General features: G+C 38.2%; 1 protein-coding gene across 3 annotated transcripts in view; it reads left to right on the top strand.

Annotated features, from left to right (window-relative positions):
* Nucleotides 1-22,114, top strand: part of LOC145238071 (uncharacterized) — a 44,744-nt gene that overhangs the window by 7,148 nt on the left and 15,482 nt on the right. For 2 of the 3 annotated variants that reach the window (XM_080101116.1, XM_080101115.1), the window contains exons 2-5: nt 2,293-2,477; nt 2,870-2,980; nt 3,823-4,046; nt 21,550-21,640. In XM_080101116.1, the coding sequence (XP_079957242.1) occupies nt 2,352-2,477; nt 2,870-2,980; nt 3,823-4,046; nt 21,550-21,640 (552 nt within the window). In that variant the 5' untranslated portion in view covers nt 2,293-2,351. Of the gene's footprint in view, nt 1-2,292; nt 2,478-2,869; nt 2,981-3,822; nt 4,047-19,150; nt 19,772-20,167; nt 20,240-21,549; nt 21,641-22,114 lie in introns of those variants that run through there. The other variant, XM_080101114.1, reaches the window with a different exon arrangement.

Here is a 22,114-nt window from a genome sequence, read left to right as displayed (position 1 = left end):
GCGAGATTCTTTAATATACACTGTGTGTGGGACTGTATAACTTGTATTTACGTATTGCACATGTCCTTTAATTCGTCTATGAATGACAACACACACAATTGCGTTAATTGTTATGTATAATTGTATTAAAAGTTTAAATAATGTGTTTTTGAAGCGGGCACTTGTTTATGATGTATAAAATTAATTGCAGTCTTTGCATCAATCATTAAAATAGCGTCATGTATAAGTTTACTTTCCTTATACATTTGAGCTGGAGGTATAATACACATACAAAGTATTGGTGCATGAAAACCGCACGCAAAACTGATGATAGCCTAATTGCCAAATTTAGTTTGTGCAAGGGCTCTGCAATGAAAATGGATTTAAAGCAAATGTATTAATAAAAATAACAAATGTGGTGAAAAGAGAGTGGGGTAACTAATCGTGTAACCACCCATGGTCTGTTACATGTAGGTTGCAGGAAACAGCGTTTCTTGCTATGTACGGCTGAACATTGCCACTAAGTTCCCCCCCACACCAATTGTCACCGACTCTACACATGTATTTATGTTTACCGTTGCACCACCTACACTGTAGTGCGTTGTGGCATTGTTCCGGTACAACCACATATTAACTGAACCTTTTGTACTCCATAACATTAGTTCGAAGTTTCAACCTGAATTACATTTTTACTTTTGAATTGTCATGTTTTACGTATTTCTGCACTTTAAACACCAAGAGAGATTACATTGGGGATTAATTTGTTGAAAAAATCATTTGTTTTCACATTTGGCGATAAATTATTTACGGTGTTGCTTTAAAAACTAGAGTTATTAAAAACTCGTTGACTTTAAATAAATTCATCTTTTATTTGTTTCAAATTTGCTTTTACTAAACTACACTTTTCCATAAATCTTGAAGGAAAACTACACAATTGGCGATAGCTAAGTGCGTCATTGTGCTCTAAAACCCGCTAATGTAAAGGTTTTATCCGCGACTTAGTGCAACACCCTGTTCTTCTGGACTGGTTTTGTTGTTGTTTTTTGGGCCACTAAGCGACTATTAACGTGTTAAGTTACACGCGCTGTTTATTTGGGTAGATTTTGTTGTGTTGCAAGCTTTGTGATGGAACCAAGTAAGAAATTGACACCGACTGTTTACCATGTAAACGCTTGATGTCAATCACACTAAAAGTTTTTCCAGGAAAAATCAGCCCCAAATGCAAATGTCTGAGAATACAGAAAGTCATATTGCAAACATAAATGCTTGTTTAAATGCGTTTTAAGTGATTCTGTGGAAATAGCGAATGCGGCTCTCGCTGAAGTTACGCAAAAAGTTGGGCATAAACAAGTTTAAAAGAGTTACTTGTCTTCAAATGATAAGTTTAATGTTAATATCAAAAGGCGCTTTAAAATAAAAGGTTGGAGTTTAAATCAATTTTGCAACACTTTTTTTAAACGTCCGTCACCTTTTCCTACTAGACTAGCACGAAGCCTTTTTAATAAATTAGTATTTTCTTGCAAGTTGGACCCATCACTTGGTATAAACTCATCCGCACAACTCCCAATATGCCATGTGCTTTCAGCGCGGCTTAATCGCAAGTACATGTGATACTGTGGAAGCGATTGTATTACGCACGAAAACTTTTCCATACTTAGTGCTAAAATCCAACGCGAAACGAAAATGGATTAGACACACACCGCTTCAAGTAAAAGTTGACACTTTGGATTGGGAATTCAAAAGCAAACACCAATCAATGTCGTCGAAAAGTTTGCAACCAGATTCGTATTTCACATAGTCATATTTTGAAACCTTTTTTATCATCAAAACAGTAACGATCTCTTGACAGTACCTTAAAATAAAAGTTGTTTTTTAACAAACGAGTTTAAAATGTTAATGTTAGAAACTCTTTTAATCTGCTCGCAATATTACGAATCGAAATAGAAAGCACAAAAAGCAAGTGAAAACGTTTTGCTTTTATTACAAACCAACAGCTTTGACCAGATGTGGAGGAAACACTTATTTCAGATAAATCTTAAACGTAAATTTATTCAAATTAAAAAAATTGATATTTAGTTTGTATGATAAAATACTAGTTGTTTTCGAGAACTTGTATTTTTGCTGACGTTTCGCCCACCAGAACGGCAGGGCTTCTTCAGAGAAACAAAGTAAAATATTTGCGAGCACAGCACAAGCGTAAAGTTATTTGATGTTACCATTATAACTCGTATTCACGGAAAGTTCTTAAACCGAACAAAACAGTTTTAGGGAATTTGAGTTGATAAATAATTATTTAAATCCGTTTTTTTGCAGAGGAGCAAAGTTATCCGGAAAGCGAAACAGACGACGAAGAGCAACACAGTGACGCCACAATGAAATCATCGCGCGTCACATTCAGTGACGCAGTAGCGACCGAGGACGGTGAAGGTGAAACCAAGGTCACTCACCAAACCACGTCAATATTGCGGCGTCCTTCGACTTTTCCGCGTTTTTTCGACGTAAGTTGTTAAGTTTTTCGTCAAATTTGAAAATTTTAACTGGAATCCTCAGAAGTTTTGTCAGAAGTTTTTTAAACATGCTATTGTCAATATTTTATTCAAATCAGAAAATTATGTGTTAAATTTTCCTTGAAGGATCGTCTAAATTTTCCATTAAAAAAAACAATTAAAATATGTTCTGCGTATAAAAATACAATTTTCAGAACCTTATTCAAATAGAATTTATGTTAAGCAATACAAACATGATGTAACACACAAACGTAGTATTCATCAAACACGCCTTTGTGCGACTTTCTGCGCTTGATTCCGTTTTCTTGGGTTACTTCGTTTGAATATCGAACATTTGCAATCATTCAACATTACAGGTGCAAATTTCTTTTTGTTTTGTTCAGAGCAATAATTCGACGACTGGCGGTGACAAATGGAGTGCTGACACGTCAGAAACCGAATCAGCAAGACGACACAATATCCGAAGCGGTAGAAGGCCGTCGCTCGCCGCACAGGTCAGTGATTTCTATGGTCAAACATTACAAAGTCGGTCACAATAAAAAGTTATTACTTTCACAGTGTTTGTGTTTCAATAACTAGCCCGCGAAACAAAGTAATTGCTAATTTGCTTTAAATTAGTTCCTCCTTCTAACGTCAGAACTTAATTAAGCGACAACGCTCACACGGAATCTGTAACAATATACGGGGCCACGTGCTGACCTTGAGCGTGTCGCGCCAAGGTCATTGTAAAAGCAATGCCGATGCAAATGTAACGCGTCCACATTAAAGCATTGATAACGTTGACACACTTTTTTGTAGATTATTCTTGTTTTATAATTTTTGTTTCTTAAAAATAACCATATTTTTTAGCACTCCGTTTACCATTGCTCGAATTTTGGTTAATGACACTAAAATGTTATCTCTCTTACTATTTGTGCCAGTCGCTCTTTTGTAATTTCTTTTGATGCCACCGTTTAAACTTCCAGCCCACTCACAAGCGACATCTCGTGTCTAATTGTACCCACCATTTATTCCGCTGTTCGAAATCCCCACAGTTTCATTTCCGCCGTTGTTGTCGGGAATTATAAGGTTTGTGAACCAGAAGCGACATTTAGATTGTAAAAAACTAAAAATTATCACCAGAGAATTATACGTACAATATTAGCTCAATAAATACTTTCGCATGACGCTTATTTCCACGTCATGATTTGAACGAAAACTTTTGTTGCTGTGTGGATTGTACCAACCTCGTACTCGCAAACTGAAAACTCGCACCCCTATTTTTTAAATTAAACAACACTCAGTTGCGCCATCTAATGTCGACTTCTGACGTTTATCTATGTTCTTCCTCCCTTAGATCCTCCGCGCTCCCGCTGGCTGGGCCACGCATCACCACGGCAACGCACAACAGCACCACCACGCGGAGATCCGCAAGCGCAAGATGAGTTTGCACGGGAAGCCGATCTACTTCACTGTTCCATCGAAGCGGAAGTCGCGATACCGGATGTTAAAGATCGCGACCTTCAACTTTCTCGAACGTCCGACGCTGCAACGGTGGTCGATCGTCTACCACGTGGTAACGTGAGTGACGTCATTGTGACGTAATCGTTTACGTATTTTGTTGTTGTTTTATGTTTGTTTGTGAGATGAAGCGGTGGAGATTAGGGTTTGGGCTGGTTCTCGTCAAGTTGGGATAGTCCAGGGAGATGGACACAGAAACAGATGTAATTCGAACCTTGTTAAGGTTTTGTGACTTTGAAAACCATAGGAGTGCTTGGTTTGTATAATGCAAAGCAAAGGGTTTGCATTCGCATATCAGGTTAAACGCTAGTGTGCATGGAATTTCCTACAAAACATCTTTGCAATGGATAAAACCTCTCAAGCCATGCTTTGTTTTTTATTTATTTATTTTGGATCTTTGATTTGATTGTTTGTATCCACAGGTAAGTTTCATTAAAATGCTTTTTTTCTTTCTTTAAACTTTAGGGGCTTATATTTCTCTTGCAAATGCTGACGTGTTTTGAACTGTTAGTTAGGAGCAATTATGCTGTTTAACAGCCAAAAGTTGTAACCACTTCACCGACTCACCAACAAGTTTGTTTCGAATCTACCACCTGATAAAATCACAGATGGGCAAAGGTTTCAGGTTCTGTTTTCTGAAGTGAAAATACCAACAAAATTTTGGAAACAAAACGTGCAACCACAAAAAATCCACGAAGCAAACCGCGGTAGTTGACGCACAGCACTTTATTTCCATAACTAAGAACAAGTCCAGATGTCGGAAGGAAAGACAACCCCATCCACGAGTGATTAAATGCTTGTCGAAGTTCTTCAAGTGACTGATCAAGCGTTATTCCCCAAAACAGGTTCTGAATTCCGGCAGACGTGCGACGCTCGTCCCGGGGTCAAGTTCTTGACGTATAATTTCCTCTCAAGTTTCTGTTGAGTAAAACTATTAACTCCTGCCGTTCAGCTACTAGCATTTTTTCACAGTTTCTGGACAGTTCAGCTTCTGTAGCGATTAGTTGCAGGAAGAACAGGTGTCCAATGGTGAAATTTTATGTTGGAAGTAGGTTTAATTTGAGGGCAAAATATCACCGGCTGTTGTGTTCGGGAGGTGGAAAGTTTTGAGGTTAGTTATCTTGTTCAAGTTGAAAGTTTATTTGGTAACTTAATGTTGTGGAATTGAGCGTAAAAAAGGAGTGCCTTTTTAGATTACCTGAATACTTGGCTTTCCATGCAAAGTTCCTTCCTTTCTTATAAAGTGAGATAAGGTTTAATGTTTTCACTTTATAATTAGTTCTACCATCTATCTGCTAAGTGTTCAGTGCTGAAACCTAACGACGAAATCACATACTTAGATCCGTTGAATAAAGTTAACTGCAGAAGCCGAGGTTTATTAGATGAGGTGCCTGAGCCACAATCGATCTATTACTACTGTTTAGCATCACCCAGCAGTTTTTAGTTTTTAAAGCCGATTGAATTTATTTTCGAAAAATTGTGCAGTGGTTTTGTGGATTTTCTGATGGTTAGTGTAGAAGTTAAAACCGTTTGTTGGTTGTCCTTGTTTTTGGCTTGACCGATTCGTTGGTTTATTGAGGTAAACTTTTTGTTTTGCGGACATAGTATATGTTAAGTGAACATTCGTTTACTCACTGACATGAGTTTGTTAAAAGTGGGCCACTGTGGAGGAAATAGTTTGTTAAATTGATTATTTCGTTAAAACGTTTGACGATGTTTTGTGGAAACTTTTAGCTAATTAGCTTAATGAAAAGTTATTAGTTTCTAAACATTTCCAATAACAATTGTGAAGTAATTTATATTTGTTACTTCCACTTGACAGTATTTATTCACGAAAATAAACCTTAAAATAAACTGACAACGTTTCGAAAATTTGTGCAATTTTCAAAAAGTAAAATCAAGAAACAACCATGCAAGTTAAAATTTTCATAACGCTGTGCCCAAACTTATCGAATCTTTTATCTATTTTATGTATTACGTTTTTCATGCTGTGCTGCAGGGTGCGTTTCTTAAATAGCTGTGGTTACTCGTGAAGGGTAGATTAGATGCTGATCTGTGTTGAAATCCTTGTAACTGCTGGGATTAGGAAAACCGCGTCAACTTAGCGGTGGTTCCATGAGTTCATGTATCAGTCACGTATGTTGGACACAAAACATAGGGTGATGATAACATTTCAGCAAGCTGTTGGGTATATTGATAACTACGTGCTTGTGTTAGTAATCGGTGGCACGAAAAGTCAAAAATATTTGAAATTTTTTTAAACAACGCATTTTTACACCTTGTTGTTATTACCATGGTCTGCAGTCCAGTTTCGTTTGTGGGTTACCAGTTGTTTATTTTGCGAAATGCTCGAATTCTGAAATAATTGTTTTCAGATGTTGATAAGATAAAACCGTTTTTTCACATTCATTTGAAGTTACCGTTTGTGTACAAAAGTGGCGGCTTACACAGTGAGAAAAGATGACTTTAAGAGCTGTGAAAAAATAAGTGTTTGTTGTTGGTTTTAAATTTTATGAGTCTGCAGTTGAAATTATAGGAATTTTGTTTTCTGCCTGAAAAATTCCAAAAAAGGTCAAAATTTAAGTTAAATTTCTTAAAAAAATTCCTTAACGTTGCGTCAAACAGCGTTTAAATTGTCAACAACAAACAAATCGCGTTTGCGTTCTACGATTTTGTTTTGTCAAACTTTCGATGTTGTTCCGGTTCACCACGACGTGCGGAATGTTTCCAAAAACGTTTTTAGCTGCGCTGTTAATGCGGCGTTCACTGGTGTTTGACCGAGTTTTTTTGTCTTTGAGTTCCTCTTTCTTGATCTTTAAACTTTCCACGGCACACATTTCCTACACTTCTGCAATGAAACCAAAAGCAGAAGTATTATTATTTTTTATTCGCTGTAGCGATTTCAGTCTGACTCGCGAACGAGAGTTGCTTGAAATAACACTTGCTAGTGGAGAATTTGAGATTTAACAACTTGACAAGTTTAAATCCTGGAAAGGTTCTTACTGAACTGTTTTGAAAATCGTTGGTTGGTTGGCAAAAAAGAGCATTTCGTCTGTAACTTCTTCATATGTTTTAATTGTGTTTTCGTTGCTCTTTATGGATTTTACAGCCTGTTGTTTTGATACGGCACTATATACAAACTTATCGTTTTATATTCGGCTTTGAAAGCAGAAGAGGTTTATGTTTCAACAGTAACTATTAATAATTTATTTACGCTGACCTGTGAACAAATACAAATGTGAGTTCATTTTGTGGCACAATAACAAACGTATCATATTTCAATTCAGATTAATCATTCAACAGCACTTTTTCGTTTTAAGAACTGACGATCCGAGATAGAATAATTGAAACATAAGGCTTGTCACTTTAAAACAGCTTTGCGTAAAGTAATTGGATTTCTTCAGCGGGGAATTAACTTTTGGCGGCAAATTGGCGTTTGCATCTCGCGGTTTTTGAACATTACCTTCCACCCCTAATGCTGGAAGCGAGCAATAACCTCTTAATCGGCCAATTTCTCTCCTCAACCGCAAATGCCACCACTTGGGTGTTGGCTTAAATAATGCAGATAGTGTAAGTGACGACAGCAGCTAAAAAACGTCACTTATATGTTGTGAACTTGGCATGCTGGGTTCGATCCAAATGACCTTTGCAAGGTCGGACGACAAAATTTATTGTTTTTTACAAAGCTTCTTACATGATAACTATAAGGTTAGACTTACCAGAAGTATAAAAAATGCCCCAATTAAGCGTAAAATTAAGTTTTATTCTGATGTGAAATTAAAATGTGGCCAAGTGTGGGCCCGAATCAAGCCTGTTACCATTCAAACTCAAATCTGTACCCGAATAAACGACTTGACTTGCGGTTCCGATTTATCAAGGGTTCTTTCTTTTACTGATGATGAAAAAACCTCCGCATGAAATAAACAAAATCATATCGTTTGTTTCGCTAATATGAACCATTCGATGCACTTCAAGCAAACGTAAACTGGTGTTTAAATATTAAAGATTATTTTAGCACCCGCCGAAATGTGTAATGAGAGATTTATATCTTAAGTTTATTTTTTATAGAATTACTGATCAGGTCCATATATTGTGATGTTATGTAAAAGCCAGGCCGTAACTTTGTTTTAAGAGTTCCTCCCGGAAAAGTATTTCAGGCAAATACCCCGAACGTCTTTGTATGTTTTCAAGCATTAATTTTTTTCTCCCTAAATAATTCATAAGTGTCCGCTTGTAAAATGCATCCGCGGCGTTTAGCCAATTTTCCATCGGCTTGTAAAATTCTAGTTGGACGTTTAGTTGTCAAGTGTGATGTCTGAATTGTCTATGGATGGCATATGGTGGAAATCGTCTGATTTATGTTGCATTGCATTGATTTTCGGCCTATGGGGTTCGAACGTGGGGGGTCAAAGAGAGTCAGATGAGGAAAAATTGCAAAAACACTTAATTGCAAGCGCCTACGGTTTTGTTTCCATCTTTGTGCCAATATGACCCGGTGTTTTTTTATACATTTTGAACTGACAGCAATTATTAAAACGTCTGTAAACATAATAATACACAATATATTCAAGCTCTTCGGCAATTTCGTTTTGGATCAATTCACTTCGTAAATCCATTTTCAGTTTTTAAAAGTGCATGCGAATTGCGAATTGTTTATTGTTTATTTTATACGGAATATTGTACGGCTTCCTTTAAAGTGTTGCAGCCAAGCGCTTTTACGTAACCGCTACAAGTACTGATCGATTTCCAGTTACCACGGCAACCAGCAGCGCGGTGGGATTATTAAGTGTTCTGTCGCCTCAAGCCAAAGTCATGTGACCCGAGTCACACGCTAGCGTTGTCATGGAAACTTTAAGTAAATTTCTTAACCCTCCAATGACAAAGAATTCTAATCTCTAAAATATTCCATTCCAGAAATTTTGTTTTGTATTTTTCGCAAGCGAGTTTTCCTGAAGCAAATATCCAGATGTATTACCGGTTTGTAATCGGCCTTTTGAGATAATAAGCTTTGTCATTATTTCCGGGATTTCTTTATACTTCAAGCTTGGTTCAACACTAAAAAATTTTAAACACCAAATGTCACGTTTTTTTTCAAAAAACTCAAAAATTAAGAAAACTATAAATTTGTAAACACAAGATGTCGCTGTTTCGTCGAAAAACGATGTAATGGTTGACTGCACAAAGAAAGCTTGCGAACCCACAATGATCGTGCAAAGTCGTGACAAAGAATCGCATTTTTCAGTGGAGCAAAAACAACAAAACTTATGTTTCCTGAGTTTTGTCGTGTTCAATGGCGACAATTCTCGCACGTCCAGCGAACCGTGACCAGAAACTCAAGGGTTTTCACTCAAGCGTGACCTGTCAACCAACAAGTTCAATAGTTGTGCAACGAACCGTGACCGAGTCCAGAAATAATTGAATGGGTTCCACAAGGCCCAGAAGTTCAAGTCATTTACGTTAAACATATGTATGCTTGTGTTCGATACTTGCTTTTATAATTTATAGCCTAGTTGGTAATCGTCATGTTAATCTGGTCAATAATACGAAAATATATTACCGATCTGACAATTTCTTTTTTGGTTCTATTTTTTCGGACTCCCCAGGCCTTTCTAGCAACCCTTAATCATTGCTAACGACTCACTTGGGAACAATTGCTTTAGAGCAGGGGTTCTTAAACTTTTTCGGTCGCGCCCCACTTTACACTAATTATTTATTCTCACGCCCCCCCTAAAAAAATTAGCACTAATGATGCTTGTCTTGTTTTGCGGAAACAACATACATGGTAGGTCCCCTTTAAGCTACTGTCAAGTTAGTTCCGAACGTTGGAAAAAGTCACTTCAACACTGATAAGTTGCGAAAAAGTAGGCTTTTGCGAACACAGAGACACGTTGCCAGTATTCTTTTAAACTACGCATATGTTGCCCAGAAATCGTTGATTCACTCAAAGTCAGGGCAATCTCTAATGCGAAATTGCGCACAAATAAAGAATGTACAGCCGACTATATAGTACAGGGGTCACCAAACTACGGCCCGCGAGGTCATTTCATCCGGCTCGCGACCCAATGTTTGGTTTGCCAAATCGTATTGATAGCTTTGTTACTGTCAAAACTTAATCTACTCCTTACGAAAGTTTACTGTTACGACATGTAAAATTAATATTACCGACTCTCAAAGGATTGCAACGCCCAGGATTGATCCAAACCCAGTTTATTATGTCACAGACAAAACAAAAAGTGTTAATTGTGCGCAAACAATTGCCTTATTGTGTCACTTATGACATAATATACAAGCATTCCTTGTAAGATGAGACTAACTATACAATTTAAGAGATTTTAAATGGGGTTTTAAAAAGACCATATCTTGGCGCCCATATAAAAATCGCCTCATGGGCTAAGTTTGAGAAGACGGCACTAGGGCATGTAAACTATGCGGCGGCCCGCAGTGGGAAAAGTTTGGTTAATACAACTGGACATCCATTTCAGAGTATTGAAGCGTTTATACTTTAAACAATAAGTTCGAAATCAGCGCCGACATAATTCCAATGCATTAATTTACAATTGTTTGCAAGTGAAAACTTTGCTGCCAGATTGTGCTGCGCCCCCCTTGCGAACCCTTCACGCCCCCCTAGGGGGGCGCGCCCCCCAGTTTAAGAACCCCTGCTTTAGAGGGTTGTCAAAATCGTTAACTCCTAACCGACATAAATATAGTCACTTATAATGTCCGATAATTTGTGAGTTTTTGCTTTGACATGACGACAAGGTTTGAATAAATCTGGCCAGGTGAAACAAAATACAGTGAAATTAGAAAAATACTTATTCCCTATAACGACCCCTTTATTATTGCAGACGCCCTTTCGAGGCACTGCTTATGGAGGTGTCAATTTGTTAGAATATTTACCATTATAAATATAGTCAATATGTTACTGTGGTTTGCTGTTATCCGTTGGTTATTTACAAACTGTGAGGTTTGGCTTTGACAGTAAGACGAGAGTTTTGTATTCACAGTAAAACTTATAAGTGATCGTCCCAGACGCACACGAACGCAACAGACGCAATCCTACTATCAATCTTGGGGCAGTTACATTTCCCAATGTTTGTCTCGAATTTTTAAACGCACTCTGCGATTATCGTGAATAATGAATGCACCTCGTTCCCAAACACAAATACAATTCACTTTTACGTCGCCAAAATCAACATCTACTTATTCGTTCGTCTGATGCTTTTGCATTCATTTTGTTTTCGTTTAAATTTCAATGTCATATTTTTGACCCCGAATCCGCCCAAATTTCAATAGGCATTTCTAAGATTAGATACTTTAAGAAAATCCATTTTCATTATTCCTATCGTTTTCTATTTACTAACAGAACAACGAAAATGGCGAGACTCAAACCTAAAAAAGCATTTTTTCTGAATTAGTTCGACAATTTTAAAAAAATCGTTTTTAACTTAGAATCAAATTTCCTTTTTTATCTATATATTGTCTGTTCGTCGTAAAAGAACTAAAATAAAACTTTCAAAGAAGAACAAAGATTTTGCCAGTTCAAAACGTCATTGTGTAAGGCCGGGCGAAACTATCTGTTTTTCCAATTTAAAAAATGGCTCTAAAAAGAGTTTTCTGCTTCTTTTTCACTGCAAAATTTGGCCTCGGAAACCGCAAACCTTCACAAAGTCACCTTTATGAACAAACAAAGTTGATGAAGTTCATGTTTTTATGACATCACACTTAAGTGTTTACTTGACATAAGACTCGACGTTCTATTTTCATTTTAGTCGTTTGTTACGCATCAATAATGTAACAAACGACTTTTCGAGTTTATAATTACAATCGCACTGTCTCGGCATTGTGAGATAACAATGACATCGGCGCGTTATTTATTCCATTTCTGATTCATATCGCAATAAACTTGAGATGTTCTGCATTATTTAAAATCTTGAGCATTTCATTGTCGTTTGCAGTCGCCTTAGTTACTTCGCTGACTTTATAAAGAGTCAGTTTTTCCATCTGAAAAGTTTTCTGCGAAATGGATGCCACGGTATTATTAGTTTTTCAACAACATAACGTCAAAAAAGAATATTTTGTGGACAAGTGTAACCTTAACAGTTTTGAAATGCAACAACGTGCTTAAACAACGCAACTTAACCAAGTAAATAACAACGTACTTAACCTTTTTTAAGTAAATAACAACGCACTTAAATTTCTTAGCATCTTACATAAAAAAAAAAACCTCACGAAGACACTTATTTCCGGTGCTTTCCCTCGCCAACCTACCCACGTGACCATCGCACCGGCCTCTTTCACGCCCCCTACTGTCGATACTTTTTTAATTCTATTTATCGTCGATTATTGAAACGGCGTCATGCATTATTCAAACCCTCCCCCAGCCCGCTTAGGAATGCCAGCGTTTTTTTTTTTATGGAACGCTGAACAACGCGCAAAGTTCGGGGCAGGAAAGTTGACTGTCTCTTTTGCGTGTCGGAAGGTCGCAGGTCAAGAAAAAGTAGCTTGTTATGTTCAACCGGTTTGCGGAGCTCAGTTACAATAATGCTGGTGGTATTATACCAAGGCGGGCAAGAGGAAGGGTCGGCTTTACATAGAGAACTTAAGGGGAAAAATATTTGCTAGAATCGTAATGGATATGTGCATAGTTTTGTGATGCATAGATGTTTCTGCTGGCACCTCAAGCATGCAAGGACGAAATAATTCTTTTTTCGATTAGCATTATCTATTTTTATTGCCTTAACACCTTACGTCAAATTGTTTTTGAAAGGTTTTATGCTTAACCGTTGGATTGATTTATTGCAAACGTTTTCGGCTTTGCAGAAGATGTTGATTTTTGAAAATTGTATTTCGAAAATTTGATTCTTTCGTCGCGTTTTTGATCGAGTTTGCCTTGAAATGTCAATGAATTGGTATCACAAACTGGATATATGCAATAATATATTTTCGACAACTTTAGTACATTTGTTTGAGTGAGCAGCGCTGTATTTTGCAACCCGCTTTAAATATACATCTGTGCACTACGTTTGTGACAAAGCACTTTATCCAATGTTTCTTAATGTTTCCATCTTTCAGTCAGTAAGCAACCTGCATTGCAGTCTGCTCAATGACAAGAAGCTGCTTCGCTTCAATCTAGTCTGATCGATTTCCTAAAAAAAACTCAGAAACACAGAAAACCCGCAGAACCATGAACCAAAGCCAGCACGCTCTCCTCTCTCGGATACTGACGCCGTAAGAAAAAGGCAATCGCGCCTCTCTCGAATTGCTTCCCCGCTATTTCAGTTCAGTGTCGGTCCAGGGAAGATTCATTTAACAGGTGGCAGCCACAGCAATTGTTATTGTAGCGAATGTACAGAAGCTATTGTGACGAAACAGTGTCGGTTTCCAATTCAAAGTATCGGAATCGCGTTTTCGCGGAACACCTCCACACATTCTCGAGAACATATGTATTGCGCTATCAAGTAACGGTGCTTTGCGTGACTGGCACTGTTAAGGAGGTAATTGCATGTTACCTTGTGTTAAAGTTGCGTGAAGTCAATTAAGTGAGCGGTCGAGCCGAGAGAAATTTGTTGCACCTGGTTTTAGAGTCAGATTTTCTAGCTTAAAAGCTGGTAACTGAGTCATGATGTGGTATTTTTAAACTTTATGTCAAGCACTTCACAGCCATGAAGCTTTAATGAAGGTTTAACGACCGTTTAACAATATGTATTCAGTTTGCTTGTAAAACGTGTTCTGTGGCTGGATGGGTTTCATATAGTTCGGGATGAGCACAAAGTACGGTTCAAAATGGATTTTTTTCTGTAGCAAGTGGAAAGCCATAATAATTTTAAAAACGTTTCAAAATCCTAAACGCTTTCTCAAGATCGGCATCAACATTGATGCCATCCAGACAAGGCGTTTCGGTTTACACTAGCTAGATTGTCATGTACCGTATTATATTACATTGTGAACACCCTAACTGTCAGCTAAACCCGGCATAACTAGAAAGTAAGCAGCCACAAGTTCCTTGCCAGGTTTAGAACCACTAACCTTTTGACTTCAGTGGCCCGCTAAGCCCGGTAAAGTGGTAAATGTGACCGCTATGCAGTCATCAGTCAGCTTAGAGTTAAGCGCATAGCTTGTATATTCCCACTGGGCTACTGTGAATTGTAGACATCCATCAGCAAGCATATGCACAAGGAAGCACTGCACGTAGCGTAAGCTCAGAAACCTATGCTTTAATATAAGAATGTTTAACGATGTTAAAAATGCCTATACTTGTTAACTAGAGCGGATTTGTCACATACAGAGAGCAGATATAGAATCTCATGTTGTTTCAGTCCAGTGTGAAAGATACAATTTCTTCTATGAAAAAAGTTATTTATAGAAGCAATAAGCACGCAAGTTCTGCAAGTGACGGATACAACTGTAAGGATATTTGCATAGAAAGGACGTGTCTTATGGCTAACCTTTCAACTATTGTCACCCTTACTCAACTCAGTGGTGGGATTCAGCCGGTTCGATAGAACTGTCTCACGAAATTTTATGAGATCAGCGAACCGGTTAGCATTACTGGTCACTGTCAATAGACTTTTTGTAACAGAACTGGCTGAAAAACATGACTTTTGTGATAGAACTGGTTGAATCCCACCACTGCCCTTACTGCCGTGCAAACCTCTTTTTTACAAGTCTGTATTTCTGCGTGCATGAAGCCGTAAGTTAGAAGAGTTTAACTAAGTTGCCCTGAAGTTGTAAAGTAATATTAAGATTCGTCTCGTGGCGATCTTGCCCCTGTGATTGTCGAAATATTGTGATAAAGAACTTGCTTTAAAGGTTCACTTCGGGACTAGGTGAAAGGTATTAAGAACTTGCTTTAAGGCTTCACTTCGGGACTAGGTGAAAGGTCAACGTTCGTGTACGGTTTAATGACCCCGCACCTTATAAAGTTGCTGACGTTTTCATGTTTCGGGGCCCATAACTGATTTACAACTTGTTGTTTGCATGCGTTTATACCGAAGTTAAACCCAAGTACGTTTGATCCACGTATGTATGTTTTTAACTAGCTTGCTTACTATAAGACCTAGCCATAAAACCTATGTCCTGTTTTTTAAACAAAACTTTGCGACGTCTGGCTAAAAAAGTTTTTTTAACATACTTATTACAAAGTGTTAAAACTGCTACACTTTATATTGTGTAAGTTTTCTTTCAGCGTTTTAATCTTCCACGCCTTGTGGCGTTTTTAGTTCACGTTAAATGCGTTAAAAGATCACAGAAAAACTTGTCAGAAAAAAGCGCTGTTACGCCCTGCATCTGCTAACGAGTGATAAGAAACAAACGTTTTGTGATCGACAATTTCAATTTTCATACAAACCCCGGCCAGTTTCTTCGAATCCTAAAGCAAGTGGTGACAGTTTTAACTCCGCACACGTATTGAAAACTACCGGCTCAAACCACAAGGCCAACCTGCTCATGGCCCAACCCTGTGATTCTCAAACTGTGTGCCGCGGTGTATTAGTCCACCGTGGGAAATGTCCAAGTGTGCCGAGAAATACTCGCTATTTTTTGAGTGCAAACCTTTTCTGGTGTTTGAGGACTTCATGACCAATGCTGGCGTGCATGAAACGTTTCAATGCTTGTAGTTTTGTTAAATTTCATGAAAAACAACCTTGCACGCCACAATATAGTTGCAAATTAACATTATTTGACAACTTTTGTTACGTTTGTCTGCAAAGTGTGTCGCGAAAAGTAAACTTAGTTTCTCAGTGGGCCGCATGCTTGAAAAGTTTAAGAACCACTGGCCTAATCTAAAAACACCTCATGTCACTGCAATTAGCGTTCCACATGGGTGCCTTGTAACCCCGGTAACTATAGGGCTCAGCACGAGTGAGTGGCCCCACTAAACTGGGAATAACGTTTTTGTCGAATCACAACGTTCCGTGGTTCATTATGTTGTGTTGATGGTTAAACACCGAAGTTGAAACGACAAAAATACACAACACCAATGGTAACTGTCGGTTGTAGTTGTACAAGTTAAAACTATCACGTTTTAAATCCACATGCAGGAGCAAATGTGAGTTCACATAACCTTGTTACCTGTTGAGTTAGCCCTAAGAAATTGATCAGAATCAAGTTTGACTAAAAAGTACAATTTTTTGAATTCTATTTGTCCAGGAAATTGTAACCTTTTGTTTCCACTTTCAGTCAGCCTCACCGTAAATCATCTACTTTTGCTTTGTGTTCTAAATTTGCGAATGGCGTAATATTTAGTTGAATGAACATCATATTGTCGTTGCAGTTTAGTGAAAACGAACTCACATCTACCTCACGTTTAAAAATCTGGTAAACTTTTTGGTCCAAAGTCTAGTCATGTAGGTAAAAAACACTCTGCTTGATTTTTGGAGTTAGTCGCAACCATTTGCCGGACAGCAGTGGTAGTTTATGGTTATTTGTGGCGTTTAGTGGTCAGCAATTCTCTCGTGTATTAACGCTGCGATGTGCGAGAATCTCATTGATTTCAGTTCGACGATTGATTGATAGAAATAATAATGAGGCGATTCAATTGTGAAGTCATGAACAGGTTTCCTCTATCTCAATGCATTAACATATGTTTGTAAGCTTTAGCAAGTAACGTTTGTTTGTCGTTAGGATTAAGTTGAGTTGTTACTTTCGTATAAATTAGGTTCGGGAAATTTTAGAATTGGTCACTACAACAATTTGAGTATCAGCTTCATAAATGAGAATATTATCGGCGGTTCCATTGAGTTTAAATAATTGTTGAAATAATCATTCACTGTTAATTAGTATTCGGGTTTGCACAACGTCTATTATGCACAGGTCTTTACCAACTTTTAGAGATATTTTTTGTACTTACTCACTGTGCATAGGCTAGCAAGTGTTTGAACACTCACCTAAAGTTTTTTGCGGTTTTTGTGAATGGATGTCAGGTTAGTTGGGACCTAGGCGTTCCATTGCGGTGAAACCCATTAGTTGAGGTACGACAAACTTCAGACATTTGGTGACGAATTCTGTTGACACTGTTTTGTGCCGTATGTCAAAAAATGTGAAGCCCTGTACACTTGCGATGTCTGGTTAAGGTCTGTGGCCTTACTTTTATTTGAAAATGGGATGATCTATCGCTAAAACAATTTAATCGTATCAATCAGCAGCTTTCCTATACTTTGCTTTCTAATATTTAAAAAGAAGTTGCTGAAAAAACTAAAACGATAGAGTTTAAATTAAACCAATCGGCCTTTCAAAGTTTTTGATGAAACTTTATGAAATATGCGTTGTGTGTTTGATTTGACTTTGACACCCCGTGTACAGACATCTGAAGTTTCAAATTTGGCACCCCGTGTAATGACACTAGGTTTGTGGCCGCTGTGAATAAGTTTCACTTCTGGAGTTATGAAGTTGTGATTGATTATGGAAATTACCTGACGTGTGCGATTTATGCGAGGGAATATTCGTGCTCTCCTAACCGATTGTCTTTAAATATACCGTTTAGCCGGGGACCTTTATAGAGTTCTTAGTTTAAAGATGGGTTAGCATTTTGATAGATAACGTCCTCTACACCAGGGTTCGGCAACCTTTTTTGCACTGCGGACCGTTTTTGAAACTAAAATTTTATCGCGGACCGGTCTTCAAAAAACTACAAATATTTAGCATTGATAACACTTAAATTAGTTGATCATCCCCGGGATACATGGGCAAAATGTTTTATAGTATTTAACCTGAAAAATTACACGGCCCGGTAACGAACTCCTCGCGGACCGGTACCGGGCCGCGGACCGGCGGACCACTGCTCTACACAATATAATTGATCTTAATTCTAAGAAATGTCCATGTTTTTTAATTTCCTTCTTGTTTTGTGGTAACCAAAGCGGTAAACCAATTTTCTTTGCACACGCGTAAAAGTTGTAGATTTCGTCAAAGAAATACAAACGTAGAAATACTAAGTATCAAGCCAGGGTGTTGTGTTTCTGTGCATTTCTAAATGTCGTAAACAAACTGATTTTCCCATTGTTTCCAACATACAAATATTTTTTTCAGGAAACTCGTTTATTTTTATTTTTAGCAGCATCATCATAATCTCTTTCTTGCCATCTTTATTTTTAGCTCCAAATCGATGAAAGCCCTGCATGAAAAACACGCAAACAAGGTTATGTGCTGAAAATAGCTGGAAATTTAAATTTTGTTGATTGGATTTATTTTAAGCACAAATCTGTTACGTTGTCCGGTCCGTGAAATCTTTATTTAAATTTCAGCTTTCTTGTATAACCCCCTATTTTAATTTGCCAAACTTGGGTACTTCCTCATTTCAGACAAAAAGAACCGAAACTGAACGTGGCACCCGAACCCCAAGCTTGATTTATTGGGCATTGTGCTAAAACCGGAAGTTGGCGCAGAACCTTCCACAGAAGCAACTTGTGGTTAAAATGAATTTCCCCCCCAGTTGCGAATTTGCTTAGATGTTTTAGTGGATGCAGCTGGGTTTAAGCAATTTGATATTGACACACGGCAGTAAAAATAAACCTTCCAGCTTGTTACTTCTTAAAAGTTCACGATTTTTGATCTCTACCAAACACATGGTGTTACATTGTAGATGTTTATTAGTCGTGTGTCAGCTTTGTTAAGGTTTCTGCTGAAGATTATGTTTCCATACTTTACCTCAGTATTTTTGGTCAAGATTATTTAAAAACACTAGTTGTGTTATCAAAGCAATACAGTTTAAAGTTCTGTTGTACAGTTGTCAGCTATAGGGCACCCTCTGGTTCAGATTTATGGCGGTTTGTTTTTATCCTAATTTTTTTCGTTTTTGTTCCGAGAAAGAACATGCAGATTTATAAAATGACAGTATAATTTGAAATCCGGGTTGTGAAATATCAATCCTCTAGTTTGTTGCTATCCAGCGTTTGCGAACCCGGTCAATACTAGCAGCCAATTTCACCAGCGCGTCTACCACAATTTATCTCGTATAGACCACAGCGTGACACAAATGACGTTTGCGTGTAATGCTCCAGCCGGTTCGGTAAATGTACTGCTCGCTCGTGAGCATGCAACGTCTGCGTGAAGCCGGCTTTGGCATATTCTGTTTGCGAATCATGTCTGTGCAATTACCAAGTTGTAGTTGATGTTAATTGACCATGTTTGTTCATGACAGATCAACACACATCAACATTTAGTGATAAAACCCTGTAGTTACAACGATCGGCGCGGAATGTCGCATATCCAGTAAGTTCACAACGTTTCATGTGCCACGTCACGATGCGGGGAGACAATCCGCAGTCACGTGACCTTTCCTTGACACGTGAGCGCTGTTCGACGGCCCACTCATCCAGTCTTCCTCCCTCGCCGCATGAGCGCGAAGCGCTTTCGTCGTTGGATGACGTTTTTTGCGTGGATTCGAATTGTCCGGAAATCCGGGTCGAAGCGCCCAAGTTCATGGCGAGGCGCCACACCTCCTCCACGCCCCCAAACACGCTGAAAGTGACGAAACAAACGCCTAGTGACGTCACAGGGCCTATTATTACGATCGAAGTGCCGAGTTTTCCGGTAAAGAATCGACGTCACACGCTGTGGCCGGGACAGCCCCCTACTGGCCCCCTTTCTCCGGTTAGGGAACACACCCCGCTGTACGAGGGGGTTTACCGGCTGCAGCCCCCGCTCCGAACCCCGCCCCAGCAAAAAGGTGGGGACTTTCCCTTCGACCGGAGTGACGTAGACGACGATGACGTCAACGAGGCGAAACGTATGACGTTGCTAGGGAAACCTATTTTTGTGCCTGTACACAAAACGAAATACAACTACAGGTGCGTTTGTTTTTTTGCTTAAAAGCGGTTCGTAGTGCAAAAAAGGTTGCCGCTTCAAATCAGGGATTCTCAAACTTTCTTGCTCTGCGACCCCATTTTAGAAAAAAATTCTACGTGACCCCTTGATGGGTATAACCTAAAAACGTGAATGATGTTTACACAATAAATTTACGCACGTATACCATTTATTGTGACAATGACACAATAACACATGATGCTTCGCGACCCCAAAACTATATTTCCCGACCCCAATTTGGGTCGCGACCCACAGTTTGAAAAGCCCTGCTTTAAATCACCTCTACCTTAGTTAGTGATTTCTGTTACAATTTTTTCCAGAATTTATGATTTTGTGAATAAACTTTTGTTAACTCCACTCCGATATATTTGTGTTCGCAGGCGCATGCAGTGTTTATTCTTCAACTTTTTCGATCAACCGCGCGGTTTACAGTTGCTCTATCACTTTGCCACGTGAGTATGACGAAACAATCACTCACTGTTGCTCAATAATGTTGGGAAACAGCTCTTCAATTCAAACTCACTGTTTTAGGATCCAGAGAAATTGAGGGAAATATTTTGAGCAACAGCATATAGATGTTCAGAAATCTGTAACGTTTTTTAAAAAGCGTTGTTTGAATTTACTGCTGAAAAGCAACCGAGTTTATGCTGCCCAACGGCGCACATGTATATCTAATATTATCTTGCATTAGAAACAGGCGTTCGGAACAAATAAGGAACAACAAATTGAGATGTTAGTGTATGTTACACTGTAAATGATTGATATGTTTGAACTTGCTAAAATCTTTGGGGAAATGTATGCAGGACTGGTTTATCGTAATATGAACTGTTACGGTTGCGTTGTGTACATTGGAATATATACAATTCAACCTAGAGTAACCGCATTTGAAATGTTTAGTTTATTTCGAACTGCAGTTATTGCTTTTTGGTGCAGACCAGCGATTGACTAAGTGATGTTTGATATGAAAATGACATGTTACTGCAGTTATGTGTTTTGTTGGCCTCTGGGGACTTGACTTCTGCGCCATTTTGTTGAAATCTATTCTTTAAACCTACACAGCTACTTTCTGTGGGAGTTTACATCAGTTGTGGGTGTAAACAGTTAGGAAAAAGCAGCAAAAACGAAGTTTATGTTGGGATTTTGATTTTCTAATAAACACAGAGTAGCAAGTTACAACTATATGGTAGTTATATGGCAGAGCTGCTATAAACAAATTGCACGGTCGGATGGAAATCCCTAAAGAGTTTCTTACTGTGTGATTGGATTCTTCATTATATCCAAAACCAATCGAAGTGATTTGAATTTTTTTGAAAACACACAAAATATTGTTTCAAACTACAGAGCTTGTGAACAAACCAACCCAATCATCAGTTTAAATGTTAAAACATTTGCAGAAGGTTGTAAACTTCAATAAAATCCAGACGTCCAACCCGTACCTCTTCTCCACCGCTTCACGTGTATTCGCACATTGATGTATATTTCATGTGTTTGCGTGTCGTTAAAAGGAAACGCGACCTTTAGACGGGTTTTCTCAATTTATTTCGCGATCCTTCTGTTGTCTCTTGTATTTTTTTGATACATGAAAAAATCCTCTTAATTTTATTACAAATTTTATATTTGTTTAATTCGACAACAGACAAAAAAATGCGTTTTGTCTTTTGTTTTGCTGCGAAATAAACGAAAAAAATATTATAAAATACCAGACCTATGTTATATTCTGAAACCTCTATAGTTGCTGATTAAATCTTTTTGTTTTTTGCAGATTTCTTCTTGTTTTTGGTTGCCTTATTCTCTCAGTGTTTGCAACAATACCTGAACACGCGGCTTTATCCAACAAAGTTCTCTTCGTTATTGTAAGTACATGTGTGAAAAAAATGTGTAGTCTATAACCGTGTGTTGTTGGTTACATTACAGTGTTATATATGTTTTAGCCAAAGAACGTAACCACCACAAGCACCTTATTCAAATAGAATTAGGCAAATTTAAACTGCCATGTCTACGCTAGTTTAATGATGATTAGGGAAGTTAGTTGATACCAGGCTACAATAGTGGCATGTTTGGATGTTTACGACGAAGCGTAATCTGATTTTCCAACGTTTAAACTACATAAAAGCTAAAGGATGTTGGTTCAAACCTCACCGCAAGCTAGTTTTTCACGCTTTTAGGCCAAAAAGTGTCAGACCTCTTGAAATGCTTTAAAACAGTTTGGAGGTTGAAAATATGTTCATTCTCTTGGGATTTGAGCTGACTTCAACATCTGGTTGATCCGGGGTTAAAACTGAGTTCGTGTGATGTCGTATTTCGACAAACACGTTAAAAATAGCGAG

This window comes from Phallusia mammillata, chromosome 7 (assembly GCF_965637545.1).
Source record: "Phallusia mammillata chromosome 7, kaPhaMamm4.hap1.1, whole genome shotgun sequence".
Taxonomy (NCBI): domain Eukaryota; kingdom Metazoa; phylum Chordata; class Ascidiacea; order Phlebobranchia; family Ascidiidae; genus Phallusia; species Phallusia mammillata.
This window is presented reverse-complemented; position numbering and strand designations above follow the sequence as displayed.